Below are 20283 nucleotides of genomic sequence, written 5' to 3'. Positions count from 1 at the left end.
TGTGGCAGCTGTGAATAATGTTTTAAAGTCAGGGTCTCTGCTCCACTTCAGAACCTCACCGAGGGTCACCAAGAGGTCATTTTGAGACTACGCCTTTGTCCGTGAATATTTACCATACTGGTCATTTTTATCTTCTCCCCCTTTTTGTGCCAATTATAGTCAGTGCCAAATACGATAAGTACACAACTCTTAGTTCTGTGTTCTGTAATGCCCAGCATAAGTCAGCAGTCTAGTGCTGAAGCCTGTATCCACACTGAACACCCACCCACCACTGATGTCACAGGTCATGTGACACAGTACCAATAAAAGAGGCCGAGCGCACGTGCTCTTGGCCAGTTGCACCGAGTATGCAGTGTGTCCTGTAGTCCAGTCATTACAAGCATGAGGGCCTAAGGCCCGACCCTACAATGGCGACGAGGGTAGCTGTGCCCATGCGTGCCAGCTAAAAGAAACATCGAGGAAAAGGGAAGAGGAGAGCTGCTTGCATCGACAGCACACCCCCTTTGAAGCGTGCCAGCCGCCGAGAGGCCCACGGGGCGTGTGTCGAGCCCCGGGCCTGAAAGGAAAAGAGAAGGTGACCGGGAGCTCACCCCGCACCTCTGCAACCTGCCGTAGCCCGCCCTGCCGAGGCGGTTCCCCGAGAAAGACGAAGAAGCCATCGCGGTGCCCACCCGCATGAGAACAGGCCCGTCGGCCGAAGGTGAGCCCGAGTACAAACAGCACCCAAGCATAAGCCCCGCAGCGTGTGCCAAGCTGCCGGGCATATATTCACCGAAAGCGGAGCCCACCCGCTGTAAACACTGACTTTGCCCCAACAGTACGAGCGGCGCCAGCTATGCGCATTTAATTAAGCAAGGCTCGCGGAGCCCACCCGCGGCCTGCCTGCAGAGTCCCCCGCCGCGCGTGTGAAGTGCGGCGGCGGGGTGAGAAATTCTGATCATAGAGCGCCCGCAGCGTGAAGGGAGCTGCCGGGCGCCGAGACTATGCAAGCGGTGCCCACCCGCGCTGAAGAGGACTGCCGAGAGCCAGCATGAGCTCACCCTGCTGCGTCCTGCCTGGAGATGAGGCGTGAAGTGCCTAACGATGAAGAGGCGGCAGCGGAGCCCACCCGCGATCAAAGTGCCCCACGAATATAGCCTGGAAGCCGCACCCGGCCAGCGCGACTGAAATTGAATGAGGAACCAGCAACACTACGGAGCGGTACCAGCCCCAGCAGCCCTCACAGAACTAAGGAGGCGGGCTGCCGGTGATCGCCAAAGTACAAGGGGCAGCGTGAGCGAAGCTGCTCGATGGAGGGAAGCGCTGCAGTCCCAGAAATGTATTTGCAACTAAGCGCCCCAAGTACAAGTGTCCCAAGCGGAGCCCACCCGCGTTCACCACGAGGCCCCCCTCCACCAACACGCAAACACTGAGCACTGTATGTGCCTCGAGCTCCTGCACCTCCAGGGGTAAGAATACAGAGACTGACTGAACACGGAGGAAAGAGCTCCCCTGCAGAGAGGGAAGTGACTCACCAAAACCCGAAGGAACCCTCCGACCTGTAACCCCACAACACACAGCAAAGCCAGACTGGCGCAGGAACGCTACGCAGCAACAAGGAAGCCCGACCAAAGACGCTGCACAGCGACACGCCAGCGCCACCAGGACAGCATAGCACTGCGCAAGACGGCGCAAAGAGTGAAGGAACTCCGCACCAGGTGGCTGCGAAACAACGCCAGGAGAAACTGACCAAGCGCAAGAACACTGGTACACCGGAACGCCACCAAATCATCACACAGCCCGAGGAGATAAAAGGGTGACGACCCCGAGAACGCGCCAGAGACCCCAGAAGCGCGTCAGGAGTGCAGCAACTCCACGCAGGACATTCTAGAGGAAAAGTAACCAGCTCCCTCCAGGCAAGGAAAGGAGAAAGCGAACAAGCTCACCATACTAACAGAACAAGACCACAGCACAACTGAGAACACAACCATGCATGAAGGTAAATGCACAGCAACACTGATTACAGTAGTACCGAGACACTACCCAGATGCACAAGGCGACAGCGCAGGAGCGCGCCAGAAACGCAAAGAGCACCTCCGCCAACAGGAGTGCAAGAACTCCTCAGAAGACACTCGAAAGCACGCCGCAAGTGCGCCCAGAGAAAATCCACAAGAATCGCAACCAACACCAAACAGAAAAAGCAAGACCAGAAGAACGTCAACGGAGTGGTGACGCAACCCTCCAGAAGCATCTACGCCACGCCAGAAGAGAAGACAGCGATGCCTGGTGGCCACAGGCCGTCGCTGCAGCAGAATGGCGAAAGTAAGAACACCCCACACGAACCAACGATGGTTCTAGAACCCAGCACCAGGAAGTGCGAAAGCGCATGACGCAAATGCGCAACAGTGCGGCCAGCACTAGCCCAAAGCAGCAAGTCACAAGGGAACACCCGAAGAGCGCACCCAGTTGCGCACCAAAGCAATTGAACTGAGATGAAAAGAAAATGGTTGTGCAGACAACCCGCAGAACTGAAGATTCAACACAGAAGCAACCTGACCACTCAGCCTGGTCACAAAGCAAGAGGTCGACCAGCCAGATGGTCGCACCTAGCAGCCTACCTGTCAGCGATTGGCAGAAGGAACCAGCACGAGGTCCAAGAAGCTCAGCACCACGAATCCTACCTGCCGGACATCGGCAGAAGGGACCAGCACGAGGTCCAAGAAGCTCAGCACCACGAAGCCTACCTGCCGGACATCGGCAGAAGGGACCAGCACGAGGTCCAAGAAGCTCAGCACCACGAAGCCTACCTGCCGGACATCGGCAGAAGGGACCAGCACGAGGTCCAAGAAGTTCAGCACCATGAAACCTACCTGCCAGACCTCGGCAGAAGGGACCAGCACGAGGTCCAAGAAGTTCGGACAAGGCGCGGTCCGAGGACCTGGACCCACGAACTTCAACCACACAAATTAACGAAAGCGATAGGAAGAAGGTGTGAAGGTCGTGACGCCAACCCTGGAAGAGAGTGACAAGAAGACAGTGTCCTAGGACTAGGACAAGACCAGGAAGACACATGCAGAGTGCGCGCGCTGCATGGGGAAGCCTGGCCAGAGAAGATGAAGAAAAGGGGACCAGGGTACGTCGCGAGGAGAAGAGAAGAAGAAAGATCGGAGTGGCATGCCGCCACCCAAGAAAGGAAGAAAAGAAGAAAGGAGAAGGAACAGAGTGGCCATCGCCACGACGAAGAAAAGGAGGAAGAAGTAATCAGAGTGGCACGACTGTCAGGTTAAGAAGAAGGAAGAAAGAACAGAGTGGCCGCCGCCACTAAGAAAAGAAGAAAGAAGCCACCCCTGCGGAAAGAAGGAAAGTAACAGGCACTGGAACACCTGAGTGCAATGGAAGACAAACCTGGCAAGAGCACCGGCAGCGCAGAACAAGACAACCACCTACGAGCCATCCATCCACATGGCGATCGCAGAAGAGAGCAAGATAGACTGTTGGCGACGTCTACCTCTGGGGTTTGAGCGGAAGATTGGATGGCGAGACTACTCAGGACTCCGGAAGTGGAGGACCTGACCTACCTCACACCAGCCCGTGGCAAACCAGTACCAGAAGCCTCGAGGGACTCTGGTGGCAGCAAGTCCCGCACGAGAGACAGACCTACTGAAGCACGTCTGCAGGACCCAAGAGGATGCAAGCCTCGCGAGCAATGAAGAGAGTCGACAACTCAACCTTCAGGTGGAACTAGGACACGACGGTGAGGCTCGTGGAGCGCCCTGCTCGCGGCCCGAAGGCTATGGTAGAGCAACGCGACCAAAAACACCAGTCCAGCGGAAACCTGGCAAAGAGGTCCTCCCGGACATCTTGTGGCAGAAGAAAACCGGCGAGAGGGGCATCCTAGTGAGAGGGATGTTCGCACCTACTCTTCTCACCTGCCAAGAAACACACTGAAGCCTGCCCGGAAACATCGCGCAACCAGCATGGAGAAAAGAAACCGGAAGACAAACAACAACCATGCCATCCATCTCTCTTTAACTATTCGTCACCAAGAGAGCAAAGCAAAAGGCAGGGCTGTGAACAGCCGACAGAGAAAGAATGAACCCGCCGAACAACTGAGAACCGTGCCACCAAGAACTGCTGATTCAAAACGCAAGAACTATACTGCCTGCGGCTTGCAAGCAGCCAAAGAGACTCGTTTTGAAAGCGCGAGTCCAGTGTTATTTTCTGTGTTTTCTTTACCCCACAGGTTTTTGGACTTTTTCTGTTTGGGTTAATTTTTAACCAATTTGGGGAGGGATGTAATGCCCAGCATAAGTCAGCAGTCTAGTGCTGAAGCCTGTATCCACACTGAACACCCACCCACCACTGATGTCACAGGTCATGTGACACAGTACCAATAAAAGAGGCCGAGCGCACGTGCTCTGGGCCAGTTGCACCGAGTATGCAGTGTGTCCTGTAGTCCAGTCATTACAAGCATGAGGGCCTAAGGCCCGACCCTACATGTTCCTTATTATTATTATTTTAAAATGTTACTATCGTAGATTTGAGGTCAGAAGGAAGTGCAAGTCCATACATTTACAAATGCGATTTTACTTGATGGAGTCTTTTATTTTTTGGGAAAATAAAAACATCGCATTTTGTGATACTCACCATCAGATGCATTTATAGATGGACTCTGAAGTATTTAAAAAGTTTTTTCAGGTATGCTGTCAGAAAACAAAACCCTCCCCCACTTTGAACCAAACCTCTAATAACACTGTGTGACTAAACCAGATAAACCCGACCCTTCCATGACCTTTCCTTCCCCATTACATCCACTCAGCGATCTAGTCATCCTCCCACCTACCTATTCAATGGCATTTCACCTTTCCATCCTTTCATCCATCCTTTGATTATTTCAAATATCCACAAAAATTCCATTGATGCATCTGTTCATTCATTCGGCATCCAGCCTCCGCTGCACCCATCCATCCATCCATCCATCCATCCATCCATCCATCCATCCATCCATCCATCCATCCATCCATCCATCCATCCATCCATCCATCCATCCATCCATCCATCCATCCATCCATCCATCCATCCATCCATCCATCCATCCATCCAAAAGGGTAGATCTCATAACACACTGACAACCCTGAAGGGTCAGTAGGGCTGCTACAGAGTCAGAATCATGCCACTAACTCCATGCCAGCCCTTTGTGCCTTTTAAGATCCTTCATTTGTACATAATGTTTTCGTGCTTATAGGTAAGGTAATTAAAATGCGTACTACACTTTTTTTATAATAACGTTTTAACATGCTGCACAGCAGTCACAATGTTCTACAACACAGCTTAAAGACATTGACAAAGCCACTAGCTGTGGCTAAAGGTCCCAAAGCCGAGACCTATTGGCTATGCCAATGCTTGTTACACATGGTAACACTGTTTGGGCAAAAATGCCAACTTCGTATTGGCCAGTTTAACACCCCATTACAGCAATAAGCAATTGAAAGTTGACTAGTCAACCTTTGCAAAGGGCTTTCTACTGCTCGGAGGACTACTTTCACCAAGTTTTTAATAACTTTTGATCCGTTAGAGAGAGAAACAAATGTTATTGTTAAAATCTGCAGATTATGCAGCAGTTGGTAGATAAGGTGGCAAATGTGGCACGTCCATAATTGTGCGGAAAACGGCACTGCCGCAGGATTGCATAATTCCAATGGAAGTAATTATAAAGCCTGGCCTTCGGAGAAGTGAAATCTCATATCTGTTCTCGAAGGATAGCTCTTCCTGGTATGTGCAATGGCAAATGTTGTTGGCTTTCACGGACACTTTTCAAGTGGCTGAGACAGCTTCAATCGATCAGTCAATCAGGAGTTTGTATAGCACGGCTACTCGCCCGTGAGAGTCTCAAGGCGCTTCAGTTCTTTTCCTTGACCCACCCTCATGTTCAGGCCTACTATGGGCAGCCCCCAGGCTGAAAACACGCAGCTGTTTTATGCGGTTTGGGGTCCAGGATCTGCAGATCACACAAAGATCTCAAGAGCATGGACAGTGACCACAGAAGCATACTACTAGCTTCAATGCAGATATTCAACAGAACCCTGTGCTGCTGTTCACTTATAAGCAGGGCTCCATAAATTATGCCGCATATGAGGGCTAAATTATGTGACCTGGTTGATTAAATTCTACAGCAAGAAAAGGCCAATTGTGCGCTGTAATGTAACCTAATTCTGTGGTAGTTTTCATTAGTCATTTTTAGGTCTCGGACTAGGCAGCGCATGCGCTGTCTCGTCGACAGATGCTGTATACAGTATAGTGGGGGAAGCTCTGCCCACTTTCTGGCTATCTTTTTAATTGGCTGAATTCATAAAGGCTGCATTCTGATTGGTGCTCGGCAAGTTAGTCCCGACCCCTGACAGCCATGATGTCATTTTTATCCCTCCATGGCTATCGGCCCCATTACTTTTAAAACAGCTCTGTTTCCCTGCCTCGCCCCATTCCCTCCCGCAGTCTGTTACTTCTCTGCTCACCACAATCCCCCCACCCACTCCCGTTCCTGCCTGCTTGCACAATCGCAGTTTTGTTTACAATGTAATAGGGCTTGCTTAAATACGAGCCCTATTGCATTTGTAAATGCTTGCCTTCTCCTCTGATTGGCTGAGTGGGTTTGCACTCTTTTTTGCCTGACCTGTCCCTCTAATCTTTTGTTTAAGTCGTGATTCACACAGCTCGTCATCCGGAAGCGGAAGCATGGTGGCTGTAATGCCCCCACGATCCCTCTGAGATCGCTGGGTTTTTTCCACTCATACTGCGCATGCACACCACTCATGGGGTTCTAATACTGTCGCTGTTCTGTGGGCGCAGATGGTGGTTTGGTTCCATCTCTGTACTTTGCGTCAATCTTTCGTCAGTGTAGCAGTCTCACTCTGAAGGCATTGTTGCGGAATCTAGTTGTGGGCTGTTTTGTGGCCTCAGACTGTGTGGAGTTGTTGCAGTTGCAGTTGAATACAGTTTGTTAGACTGTGGCCGCTGATGCTGTGCCGGTCCAGCTGATCCCGGCGCTCTGGTTTCAGCCGAGATCTATTTTGAGCGGTGCTTTGGTTTGTGTTTTTGAAGCCGTCTCCCTCATCTGCTGAATGTGGGCTAGTTACAGCCCTCCTGTCAGCCTTACAGGCCACAGCTCAGGGAGACAGCCTCTATCTGCCCTCCTAACCCCACATCATGATCTCTTACCCTGCTGCCCACCCCATCTCCTCCCTCCACCTTCTCTACTTTGTCTCTGCTCCAAAGCATTCTGCCTTTATCATATTCCGCATCTTCTTCTTTTCCAGTCGCCATTCTCTTTCTCCTGCTTCCCCCTCGTTTTTTTAGGTCTCCCCTTTTTCATCCTGTAGGGATGATAGGAGAGATTTATAGTAAGGCTTTCGAAAGGTCTACCCAACTGCGGATCGCGTACAGTTCATGTGAGCCAGGCGCGTGCACATCGCCAGCCACATCCCACACCATGCCTCGGCATGAGACTTCAAAGGAAGCCGCTCCCCAGCCCCCCTCCAATCAGACTTCAAAGGAAGCCGCTCCCCGGCATCCCTCTGCGCAATGCCAGAGCTTGTTTTTCTCTCGTTTTTTTATTGTACAACTGTAAGGGAATGAGAAGTTCTGATAAGTAATGAAGATTACTAACAAGCAGCAAGGCATTTACCCCCTCCTCATCTGGCTTGTTATGTAGTATGCCCTCCCCACCACATATCGCGGCCGCTCGTGCATTTGCCAACCCCTCCCACTTCTTGCTTGTTTTTGTTGCAGTGACTCCCATGTAAGTCCCACACTATTGTGCATAGTCCATTCTCCCCACGTTCAGTGCACATTTCAATATCGCATTTCTGTGCCTCGTACATTTATTCGTTTATTTTTCGTTGCAGTTACTCCCATTTAATCCCTACTTTTCTGTGCACTTTCATTGCTGCTATTCTGTGCCTCGTACGGACAGAGCCCACCTGCAGCCCCTTGGAGTCTGCTTGTTTTTCCATCATATGCAAAAACAACAATTGATGGACAGAATGCAGAACAATGTCATACATTCACCCCAGTACAGAGATCTGGGCCTAAATCCATCGTTTCTTTGCACTCCACACCACCCCAGTTCAAACATGGCCATATGCAAATCAGCCGTGACCCTGTGCCTCATGGGAACAGTCCAGCCCAAACTGCCAAGCCATGTCTTTCCTGGACCGGAATCAAGCATACTAGGACCGGTTTCTGGCTATCAGCATTCTTCAGCCAGGATAGCTTGACTCCAGTGGTGTGGCGAGCATGGGACTCACGTCTGAGCATACCCATCCCACTCGGGGTGACAAATGCAAAAACAACAATTGATGGACAGAATGCAGAACAATGACATCAATTCACCCCAGTATAGAGATCTGGGCCTAAATCCATCGTTTTTTTGCACTCCACACCACCCCAGTTCAGACATGGCCATATGCAAATCAGCCTTGGCCCTATGCCTCATGGGAACAGTCCAGCCCAAACTGCCAAGCCATGTCTTTCCTGGACCGGAATCAAGCATCCTAGGACCGGTTTCTGGCTATCAGCCGACTTCAGCCAGGATAGCTTGACTCCAGTGGTGTGGAGAGCATGGGACTCACATCTGAGCATACCCATCCCACTTGGGGTGACAATTGCAAAAACAACAATTGATGGACATCCGTCATAGCAGATGCTGTGACCTGTGACCTCACATGCTCTCCACTCCTACCCCACTGCGACTGTCCCGGCAGGCACGCGCATTTAGAAATTCCATCTTTTCCTTCCACGTTTCTATAAGACGCGCTTTCACAGTCCGCACTTTCATTCAGTGGCCCCTCTCCCCACATCAAGCCTTTGAGGAAGTATTGTATTGAATGATTGCAAAGGAATTATTGTTTTGTTTTTATTTTTTCATTGTGGTTGGCAGCAGAGATGATATGATGGGAACTATTGTTGGATGATGGTGCAGGGTAGCCGCAGTAGGGGCTGGGCAGATAGTGGGTATTAGTATGACAGTGAAGGGCAGGGCTACTATGGTGGTTGGCAGGCATTGGTAGGAAATGCGAGTGATCCCGAGAAAAAGTCTCACCTCTTAGACACTGAGAATTAATGAATGAATAACCCTAGATGCCAGGGCCTAGCCACAAGTCCTCCCTGTCTATACTGGGGAGTTGCAGGCTGGTTGGTAATTGGCAAGGTTGGTATTGTAAATGACAACTGCAGTAGTAAGGCTGGCACAGTGGGGACGCGGATGGCATGCCGCAGATCCAACCTTCTCTACCACCACCAACCTTGTGCCCTCAGAGCCCTTGCAAGCCTTCATTATCAGTTTCCTTATTTTCAGATCTCACCTCACCTGCTACAATATGTTTCACAGTTGGCACACTAGATAGACAGCATGTTGGTCAATGTGGCTTCGAGGCGCTGGGTGCCTCATGATGATGTCAGCTGGGGGAGTTGCTGCGTTGTTGAAAAGTGCAAAGCGCTGCTTATTCTCAATGCTTTGTGCAGTTATCACAGAACAGAGCGAAAGCAGTATGCGGCCCAGGCAAGCTGGTTCTTTATAGTAAAGACTGAGGAATTTAGCAATGAGTCAGAGGCCAAGAACGGGAGACGCAATACAAAACAATCATTTGCAATGCAATAGGTCTCGAATTAGGAAAGTTTGAGCTATTGGTAGTGTAAATGACATTTTTTTTATTTATGTGTTGGTTTTGAAAATAGCGAAATTAATAACTTTGTCATTTACAATGCCAATAGTTTTAACTTTCTTAAATGTGACTCCTATAGCATTTGTACTGCAATATGTGTTGTATTTACGTGACTTAGATGTATTGATATAACAAATAACAATGGCTTTTTTTTTTAAAAATATTAATACTTGATTAAAAGTTATTGTAATTTATTATGGCAATAGATTAAACTTTTGTAAATGACTTTTGTGAAGATTATGTTCAGTGTATTTTATTGTGACGAAAATCCAGGAACAGAAGTTAAATATTAACATCTTTTTGTGACATTTGTAATAAAGCTTGAAACATTGAGAGAACATATTTGAACCAGTTGTTGTTGAATGGTTGCACAGATTGATGCCGTGGTGGCGCTGAGTGATGTTGTGGTGGCGACGAGTGATGCAGTGGTGTTCAGTGATGCTGGGGTAGCGCATAGTGATGTTGTGGTGCCCCTCAGTGATGCTGTGGTGGTGCTGAGTGATGCTGTGGTGATGCTGTGGAGGGCGATAAATAGATAGAGTGAGGGCGATAAATAGATGGAGTGAGGGTGATAAATAGATAGAGTGAGGGTGATAAATAGATAGAGTGAGGGAGATAAATAGATAGAGTGAGGGTGATAAATAGATTGAGTGAGGGCGATAGATAGAGTGAGGTCGATAGATTGAGGGCGATAGATAGATTGAGGGGGCTAGATAGAGTGAGGTCGATAGATAGAGTGAGGGCGATAGATAGAGTGAGGGCGATAGATAGAGTGAGGGCAATAGATAGAGTGAGGGCGATAGAAAGAGTGAGGGCGATAGATAGAGTGAGGCGATAGATAGATAGATAGATAGAGTGAGGGCGATAGATAGATAGAGTGAGGGCGATAGATAGATAGAGTGAGGGCGATAGATAGATAGAGTGAGGGTGATAGAGTGAGGGCGATAGGTAGATAGATAGGAGTGAGGGCGATAGATAGAGTGAGGGCGATAGATAGAGTGAGGGCGATAGATAGAGTGAGGGCAATAGATAGAGTGAGGGCAATAGATAGAGTGAGGGCGATAGATAGATTGAGGGCGATAGATAAAGTGACGGTGATAGAGTGAGGGCGATAGATAGAGTGAGAGCGATAGATAGATAGATAGATAGATAGATAGATAGATAGATAGATAGATAGATAGAGAGACAGACTGATATATAGAGATACAGATAAGACAGATAAGACAGATACGACAGATAGGGTGAGGGCGATAGATAGAGTGAGGGCGATAGATAGAGTGAGGGCAATAGAGTGAGGGCGATAGATAGAGTGAGGGCGAAAGATAGACAGATAGAGTGAGGGCGATAGATAGATAGATAGAGTGAGGGCGATAGATAGATAGAGTGAGGGCGATATATAGATAGAGTGAGGGCGATAGATAGAAATAGTGAGGGCGATAGCTAGAGTGAGGGCGATAGATAGAGTGAAGGTGATAGATAGAGTGAGGGCGATAGATAGATAGAGTGAGGGCGATATATAGATAGAGTGAGGGCGATAGATAGAAATAGTGAGGGCGATAGATAGAGTGAGGGCAATAGAGTGAGGGCGATAGATAGAGTGAGGGCGATAGATAGATAGATAGAGTGAGGGTGATAGATAGATAGATAGAGTGAGGGCGATAGCTAGAGTGAGGGCGATAGATAGAGTGAAGGTGATAGATAGAATGAGGGCGATAGATAGATTGAGGGCGATAGATAAAGTGACGGTGATAGAGTGAGGGCGATAGATAGAGTGAGAGCGATAGATAGATAGATAGATAGATAGATAGATAGATAGATAGATAGATAGATAGATAGATAGATAGTCAGATATATAGACAGACAGGCACAGACAGACAGATAAGACAGACAGATAAGACAGACAGATAAGACAGACAGACAAGTAAAAACATATAAGATAGATGGATAGATAGATTGATGGATGGATAGAGGGAGGGCGATAGACAGATAGAGTGAGGGCGATAGATAGATAGAGTGAGGGCGATAGATAGATAGAGTGAGGGCGATATATAGATAGAGTAAGGGCGATAGATAGAAAGAGTGAGGGCGATAGATAGAGTGAGGAAGATAAATAGATAGAGTGAGGGAGATAAATAGATAGAGTGAGGGCGATAAATAGATTGAGTGAGGGCAATAGATAGATAGAGTGAGGGCGATAGATTGAGGGCGATAGATAGATTGAGGGGGATAGATAGAGTGAGGTCGATAGATAGAGGGAGGGCGATAGATAGAGTGAGGGCGATAGATAGAGTGAGGGCAATAGATAGAGTGAGGGCGATAGAAAGAGTGAGGGCGATAGATAGAGTGAGGCGATAGATAGATAGAGTGAGGGCGATAGATAGATAGAGTGAGGGCGAAAGATAGATAGAGTGAGGGTGATAGAGTGAGGGCGATAGGTAGATAGATAGGAGTGAGGGCGATAGATAGAGTGAGGGCAATAGATAGAGTGAGGGCAATAGATAGAGTGAGGGCAATAGATAGAGTGAGGGCGATAGATAGATTGAGGCCGATAGATAAAGTGAGGGTGATAGAGTGAGGGCGATAGATAGAGTGAGAGCGATAGCTAGCTAGATAGATAGATAGATAGATAGATAGATAGATAGATAGATAGATAGATAGATAGATAGATAGATAGATAGAGAGACAGACAGACAGATATATAGAGATACAGATAAGACAGATAAGACAGATACGACAGATAGGGTGAGGGCGATAGATAGAGTGAGGGCGATAGATAGAGTGAGGGCAATAGAGTGAGGGCGATAGATAGAGTGAGGGCGAAAGATAGATAGATAGAGTGAGGGCGATAGATAGATAGAGTGAGGGCGATAGATAGATAGATAGAGTGAGGGTGATAGATAGATAGATAGATAGAGTGAGGGCGATAGATAGATAGAGTGAGGGCGATATATAGATAGAGTGAGGGCGATAGATAGAAATAGTGAGGGCGATAGATAGAAATAGTGAGGGCGATAGCTAGAGTGAGGGCGATAGATAGAGTGAAGGTGATAGATAGAGTGAGGGTGACAGATAGATAGATAGATAGATAGATAGATAGATAGATAGATAGATAGATAGATAGATAGATAGATAGATAGATAGATAGTCAGATATATAGACAGACAGGCACAGACAGACAGATAAGACAGACAGATAAGACAGACAGACAAGTAAAAACATATAAGATAGATGGATAGATAGATAGATTAATAGATAGAGTGAGGGCGATAGACAGATAGAGTGAGGGCGATAGATAGATAGAGTGAGGGCGATAGATAGATAGAGTGAGGGCGATATATAGATAGAGTAAGGGCGATAGATAGAAAGAGTGAGGGCGATAGATAGAGTGAGGGCGATAGCTAGAGTGAGGGCGATAGATAGAGTGAAGGTGATAGATAGAGTGAGGGCGATTGATAGATAGATAGACAGTCAGATATATAGACAGACAGGCACAGACAGACAGATAAGACAGACAGATCAGACAGACAGACAAGTCAAGACAGATAAGATAGATAGATAGATTGATAGATAGAGTGAGGGCGATAGACAGATAGAGTGAGGGCGATAGATAGATAGAGTGAGGGCGATAGATAGATAGAGTGAGGGCGATAGATAGATAGAGTGAGGGCGATAGATAGATACAGTGAGGGCGATAGATAGATAGAGCGAGGGAGATAGATAGATAGAGTGAGGGCGTTAGATAGATAGATAGATAGATAGATAGATAGATAGATAGATAGATAGATAGATATATAGATAGATAGATAGACAGATATATAGACAGATAGACAGACAGACAGACAGACAGTAACTGCAACGATAAAACAAAAAATGTACTAGGCACAGAAAAGCGGTATTGAAATTTGCACAGAAACGTGGGGACAATGGACTATGCACAATAGTGTGGGACTTACATGGCAGTCACTGCAACAAAAACAAGCAGGAAGTGGGAGGGGTTGGCAAATGCGCAAGCGGCCGTGATATGTGGTGGGGGAGGGCATACTACATAAGCAAGGGAAATTCATGAATATATTCCCAAAACGAAACCTATTCAAAAGAACATATTGGAACTCACAGTCATGTGTTCGAATGCCATTACTGAAGAAAATGATATTTATGTCATGAAAAGATGCTCCAAAATGTGAAACAGTGCACTGAACATGAGTTGCGAAAAGAGTTATTGGAAGTGAAATAGAACAACACTCAATGAAACAGTTATTGTCTGGGGTATTCGATTTTAGTCAGGGCCAGTTTTTCAGGGTTAAACATCGTACACTCTACAATAAGTATTTTAATCCAGACCAAAAATTGAGATTCATCTATGTTTCAACCCCACTAAAATTTTATAAAGGTCCTCATCAGATCATTGTGGATGAACCGTAAAAAGTGCAGGAAAAAAATTGAGGTCACTAATATGTAGGTATGTTTCATGTGACTTGTTTTCATATGGTGTATGTTTGCGTCTGTGGAGAGCGGTGTGACAGTGGCGTGGTATGAGGCGCGCACCATATCTAGCCGACTACACTAATATATGGTGGTAAATAAAGCGGGCTAGGTGACTTCCGAGTCAAATAATAATTTTGTAACACGCTGTTATCGAACAGTCTTGTACCTTATGGTCACACCGTTAAATGCATCTTCAGGAGTTTGCGGACTATGGTTCTGTGAGTGGATTAATTTCTTAAATGTGCGCTGTTCTCACTTCCCATGCTTGTTGGCTTCTAAGTTTGTATGAGCATCGGGACACGTGAGCAGCTTATTTATTGCCCAGGGGAAGAGTTTAAGATCGACTAGAGCCCCTTCAAAGAAAGAAAAAAAGAACCTAAATACAGCTCCCTTGCCTGTGTTTAACCTGTTGCGTGCTCATGACGAGCTCAGCTCGTCATGAAGCACGGTTGAGCTGCACTGATGACGAGCTAAGCGCTCGTCACGGCCGTTGGAACGTTCGCACACAGGGATAATTTCCAGCTCCACTGTGCCTCATGACGAGCTCAGCTCTTCACAAGCACGGCGGCGCCACGCGCAGCCCCCCTCCCTTCACCCAGCAGGTGAAAACGCCCCGCAGACAAGGGGTTAAGGAACTGGGAAAGAAGTAACAAGATTTAGTAGGTCTACATGCAGGGAAACAATGCATTATTGTCTACTTTATTGGTGGCATTTGGGGGTGGTATTTTATTAACCAGCAGTACTGTGGCAGCTGTGAATAATGTTTTAAAGCCAGGGTCTCTGCTCCACTTCTGAACCTCACCGAGGTTCACCAAGAGGTCATTTTGGGACTACGCCTTTGTCCGTGAATATTTACCATACTGGTCATTTTTATCTTCTCCACCTTTTTGTGCCAATTATATAGTCAGTGCCAAATACGATAAGTACACAACTCTTAGTTCTGTGTTCCTTATTATTATTTTTAAATGTTACTATCGTAGATTTGAGGTCAGAAGGAAGTGCAAGTCCATACATTGCCAAATGCGATTTTACTTGATGGAGTCTTTTATTTTTCGGGAAAATAAAAGCATCGCATTTTGTGTTACTCACCATCAGATGCATTTATAGATGGACTCTGAAGTATTTTAAAAGTATTTTCAGGTATGCTGTCAGAAAACAAAAACACCCCCCACTTTGAACCAAACCTCTAATAATACTGAGTGACTAAACCAGATAAACCCGACCCTTCCATGAACTTTCCTTCCCCATTACATGCACTCAGCGATCTAGTCATCCTCCCACCTACATATTCATTGGCATTTCACCTTTCCATCCTTTCATCCATCCTTTGATTATTTCAAATATCCACAAAAATTCCATTGATGCATCTGTTCATTCATTCGGCCATCCAGCCTCCGCTGCACCCATCCATCCATCCATCCATCCATCCAGACAAAAAGGTAGATCTCATAACACACTGACAACCCTGAAGGGTCAGTAGGGCTGCTACAGAGTCAGAATCATGCCACTAACTCCATGCCAGCCCTTTGTGCCTTTTAAGATCCTTCATTTGTACATAATGTTTTCGTGCTTATAGGTAAGGTAATTAAAATGCGTACTACACTTTTTTTATAATAACGTTTTAACATGCTGCACAGCAGTCACAATGCTCTACAACACAGCTTAAAGACATTGACAAAGCCACTAGCTGTGGCTAAAGGTCCCAAAGCCGAGACCTATTGGCTATGCCAATGCTTGTTACACATGGTAACACTGTTTGGGCAAAATTGCCAACTTCATATTGCCAGTTTAACACCCCATTACAGCAATAAGCAATTGAAAGATGACCAGTCAACCTTTGCAAAGGGCTTTCTACTGCTCGGGGGACTACTTTCACCAAGTTTTTAATAACTTTTGATCCGTTAGAGAGAGAAACAAATGTTATTGTTAAAATCTGCAGATTATGCAGCAGTTGGTAGATGAGGTGGCAAATGTGGCACATCCATAATTGTGCGGAAAACGGCACTGCCGCAGGATTGCATAATTCCAATGGAATTAATTATAAGGCCTGGCCTTCAGAGAAGTGAAATCTCATACCTGTTCTCGAAGGATAGCTCTTCCTGGTAGGTGTGAAACCCTTGCATCTTTGGATAAAGAGTTAGGTCCTGACTGCCTGGGTCTGGTAGGGGTAAGACTGGTACCTGTCCTGTAACAAGTCCAGTCCTTGGCAGGGGTAAAACTGTCGAGGCCAGTCCTAGGTATACCCCCTTCGCCGCAGGGGTAATTTTCCCACGGGGCGGTGCTCATGACCAGGCCCGGACAGGCCGTTGCGGGCACCGGGCAATCCCCCGGAGCGCCGTAAGGGTGGGGGACGGTTTTTGGCCGCTGGGGGCCGTTTTTGTTACAGGGTCGTTTTTGCAGCGTTGCTGCAAAAACGTCTCTTTAACAAAATCGGCCGAAAACCGGCCCTGGCAAAGAGCGAGGTCGCACTCTCAACCCCCCCGTGGGGGTGGGGGGAGGGGGGGGGGGCGGCAGAGCACTTTGCCAGGGCCGGTTTTGGTTCCCAGTCCGGCCCTGCTCATGACGAGCCCAGCTCGTCATGAGGCACAGTGGAGCTTTGCTCATCACGAGCTGGGCTCATCATGACTCCTCCCACTGATTGATTCTTCCGCACAGGTGGGGAATCAATTGCACGTGGGCAGATGGCAACGGTTATGACGAGCCCAGCTTGTCATGAGCACAGCTCCACTGTGCCTCATGACGAGCTGGACTCATCATAAGCATGGAAGGGGATACATAAGTACCTGCCACCTGCTCACTGACCAGGCCTGTTTCTGTCACTGACGCGAGCGAAAACTTGGTGCCTTTTCACTAAAGTGCCAAGGCCCTGGCAAGTATGAACAGTTACCTGGTCAGTGACAAAGCCGGTTCGAGGAAGTTGAAAGGGCCTGGGCTCCTGTACAGTTGCATCGCTCCTGTGTCCATCGCTGACACCAACGACATCTGCGGCGATCTGAGGAAAAAACACAAAAACATAAGAAGAGAGGCGCCAATCTGGAACCTTCAAAATCAGTACTCAAATGACACATTTTCCAAACTAAAGCCCACGCTGCTCTTTCAGTATGGTGCAGAGATGCATTTTGGGGACTGTAGTGGTGAGTGAACGCAGTTTATCTGGTGCTTACCAAACACAGGACGCAACCTGTAACCAACCCCAGATTTCATGTCACTGTACACAGATGCATAAGCCCCTGCCAGCTCTGAAAAAATGTATAAATCAAGATGTGACTTGGCAGACAAGTAGGTCTCCTCAGTGACCACCGTTTGTCCCTGTTCATGTGTGACCGGTTCAGCCCGAACTAGTTTCTTAGTTCGCATGGGCAGTTCTGGCTGCAAAGTAGCATTTTCATGTATTTGCCATATTGCAAATGCAGGTTGGCGAGCAATGAGCAGCCCTGCCAAGTACCACGCATCAGGCGTTAGATTAACCGCATTCCACTGCGGTGATCCGCATCACTGCACTGAAATGCGAAGTCACGCAAAATAGCGCTTCGTCAACGGTGCTGCAGTCATGATGCACCTTTGTGACTATTTAACCCAAAGCTGGTTTCTTCGTCTGGAGTGTCAGTGGGCCGTGCACTCCGCTTCCAACAGGCTTGGGGGCGAGTCTGCAGCTATTTTGCTTCAGTGTAAAAGAAATTCACCCAACGCGTCGCACCATAGCATAATTAATTACATCATGTTAGAACTCGTAGAGATAGTGTGAGATCCATACATCCCTAACTCCTTATGGTGTTCAGATCTCTTTTCAACCCAAGCTCAGGGGAGGGAGTTTATTACAAAATGCCTACTTCACTTCGAAGGTTGCTCCCTAACGAGTGATGATTTATTATGAAAATTAGATATTTTACTTGATTGTATCTTCGTCTTTTTATACTTTTATGGCCTTATTGTTAAGGCCGAATAAAGTTAATTGAACTGAACGTCGAGGTTTTTATTTTAAATGGGAGCAGTTCAATCACGAGACCTCTTATATTTAACCCCTTGTCTGCGGGGCGTTTTCACCCGCTGTGCGGGGGGAGGGGGACTGCGCGCAGCGCCGCCGTGCTTGTGAAGAGCTGAGCTCGTCATGAGGCACAGTGGAGCTGGAAATTATCCCTGCGTGCGAACGTTCCAACGGCCGTGACGAGCTCAGCTCATCATGAGTGCAGCTCAACCGTGCCTCATGACTAGCTGAGCTCGTCATGAGCACGCAACAGGTTAAAGCGTCACCCTCTGAACACTCACTAAAGGTCTCTAACAACGTCCCTTATATGAAAAGAGCACTTTAGAGATCTTCTTGCAGCTACGACCCCAGAATGATGAGCAACACGACCAGCTATAGTGTCCATTAACATCTAACGGTTTGTTTTGCGTAGCACTCACATAATGAGGGGGTGGAGTGAAAGCACTAATAAAAAACTGAACATCATCACAAACCTCTGACACAATTACATAGATTTAACGTCATATATGCGAAGTCATGTTCATTTGATTGGATCCTTGATAACATAAGGGTGTATATCTTGTTCTCAAACCTCTGCAATCCCCGATATTGGTTTTATTGTGTGACTGAATCAGTGCTTAATTTGAGCTGGAGGTTGCAGTGGGGGGGCCCACCGGCTTTAATTTTTGGGGACTGTAACTTAATTTTTCTAATCAGATTTTGTAATAGAACAAGAGTGAAAAACTCACATGGGGGTTGGAGCAGTGGCTTAGGAAGGTGGGGTGCAGAGGATGCGAGACACCCCGGGTGTCATCACTGAGGGGGCTGACAAAATGGAACTTAGTGAGGGTGACAAAATGGCAAAACTGTGTGTAACTATAATTTTTTCCTTATTTTAATCATTTTAATGTGGGCGGCGGTGGGGGGGTGGTGACAAGAAATTTTCCGCACCGGGTACCACCTGACCTTGCCATGCCACTGGGTTGGGGGGTGGGACGAGGAAAAGAAAGACGGAAAAAGGAGAGAGAAGGAGAAAGCAGGAACATGTAAGAGTGAGATACAATGGCAAGGAGGTGATGAATTAATAGAGGTAGGAGGTGGAATTAGGATGACACAGCCTTGGTATGCAACCCGCCGACATAGTCTAGCTCTGTCAGCAGACCTTGATCACGGGTGCAGAGCGCCACCAATGGGCTTGTATTAAAAAAATTACCACAGGATGATACATCACATCCTATGTTAGGCGCGCTTTGCATTCTGGTGATTGCAGTCAAACAATACGTGCAAAACAATAAGCAATTAAACATTCTTGAGTTAATATTAGTAAATTTCATGATTTGTAGCCATCTTATATAATGCGATAATCTCTCATTATAGGTGCGAGTGCATCTCTTCATCCTTATTTATCCCATTAGGGGCTAGAGTTCGATACGTGGCTGAAAACAAAGGGGTTCTACAAATGCTCAACCTGTAAAGTATGCCAGATTGCGCAAAATGTCAAGGAAATCCGCATGGCAAATAAAGAGATGTGGAAAATCTGCAAGAGCCAATATGTCATCTATATAATTGAGTGTCCCTGCAAGCTCAAATATGTGGAGAGCGCCATTTGCGAACTCAAAAAAGTGTATTCTAGAACACGTGAGGGCAACCAACAGCACATGAAGATCAGAGTTATGCTCTTGCCGAACACATGGTGAAATATCATGGAGGGGACTGGAAACAGTTCAAGTTTTACGCTGTGGAAATGGTTGAGCGCCATGTGAGAGGTGGCAATCGAGAACGTATCCTAAGACAAAAAGAATCATGTCACATTTTGGCCTTTCGAACTCTAGTCCCTAATGGGCTAAATAAGGATGAAGAGATGCACTTGCACCTATAATGAGAGGCTGTACCAACAGGACATATAGTTAACACTGGAAACATAAGATATAAAACGATCTGTTTCTAGGTTTGCCCCTTCTACTCTACTTCCTGTCTTAGATTTTCTATACTCTAATTTCTGTTTCTTTTTTCTTTTTCAAATTTTGTTCTTATTTTAAGTGTTATCGTTTATCTTTTTGCCTCACTTGAATATGGTGTTGAAATGCAGGAAATAACATTTCATATGTGTGACAACAACAGTAAAATTAACTTGTT

General features: G+C 47.0%; 1 protein-coding gene across 3 annotated transcripts in view; it reads right to left on the bottom strand.

Moving 5' to 3' along the window:
- LOC147679838 (interleukin-1 beta-like) overlaps positions 1 to 20283 on the bottom strand; it is a 114870-nt gene that overhangs the window by 72184 nt on the left and 22403 nt on the right. For all 3 annotated transcript variants that reach the window (XM_086943395.1, XM_086943394.1, XM_086943393.1), the window contains exon 2: positions 17071 to 17175. In XM_086943395.1, coding sequence (XP_086799521.1) covers positions 17071 to 17165 — 95 coding nt within the window. In that variant the 5' untranslated portion in view covers positions 17166 to 17175. The remainder of the gene's footprint in view (positions 1 to 17070; positions 17176 to 20283) is intronic.

The sequence above is a fragment of the Lissotriton vulgaris genome, chromosome 11 (genome assembly GCF_964263255.1).
Source record: "Lissotriton vulgaris chromosome 11, aLisVul1.2, whole genome shotgun sequence".
Classification (NCBI taxonomy): domain Eukaryota; kingdom Metazoa; phylum Chordata; class Amphibia; order Caudata; family Salamandridae; genus Lissotriton; species Lissotriton vulgaris.
This window is presented reverse-complemented; position numbering and strand designations above follow the sequence as displayed.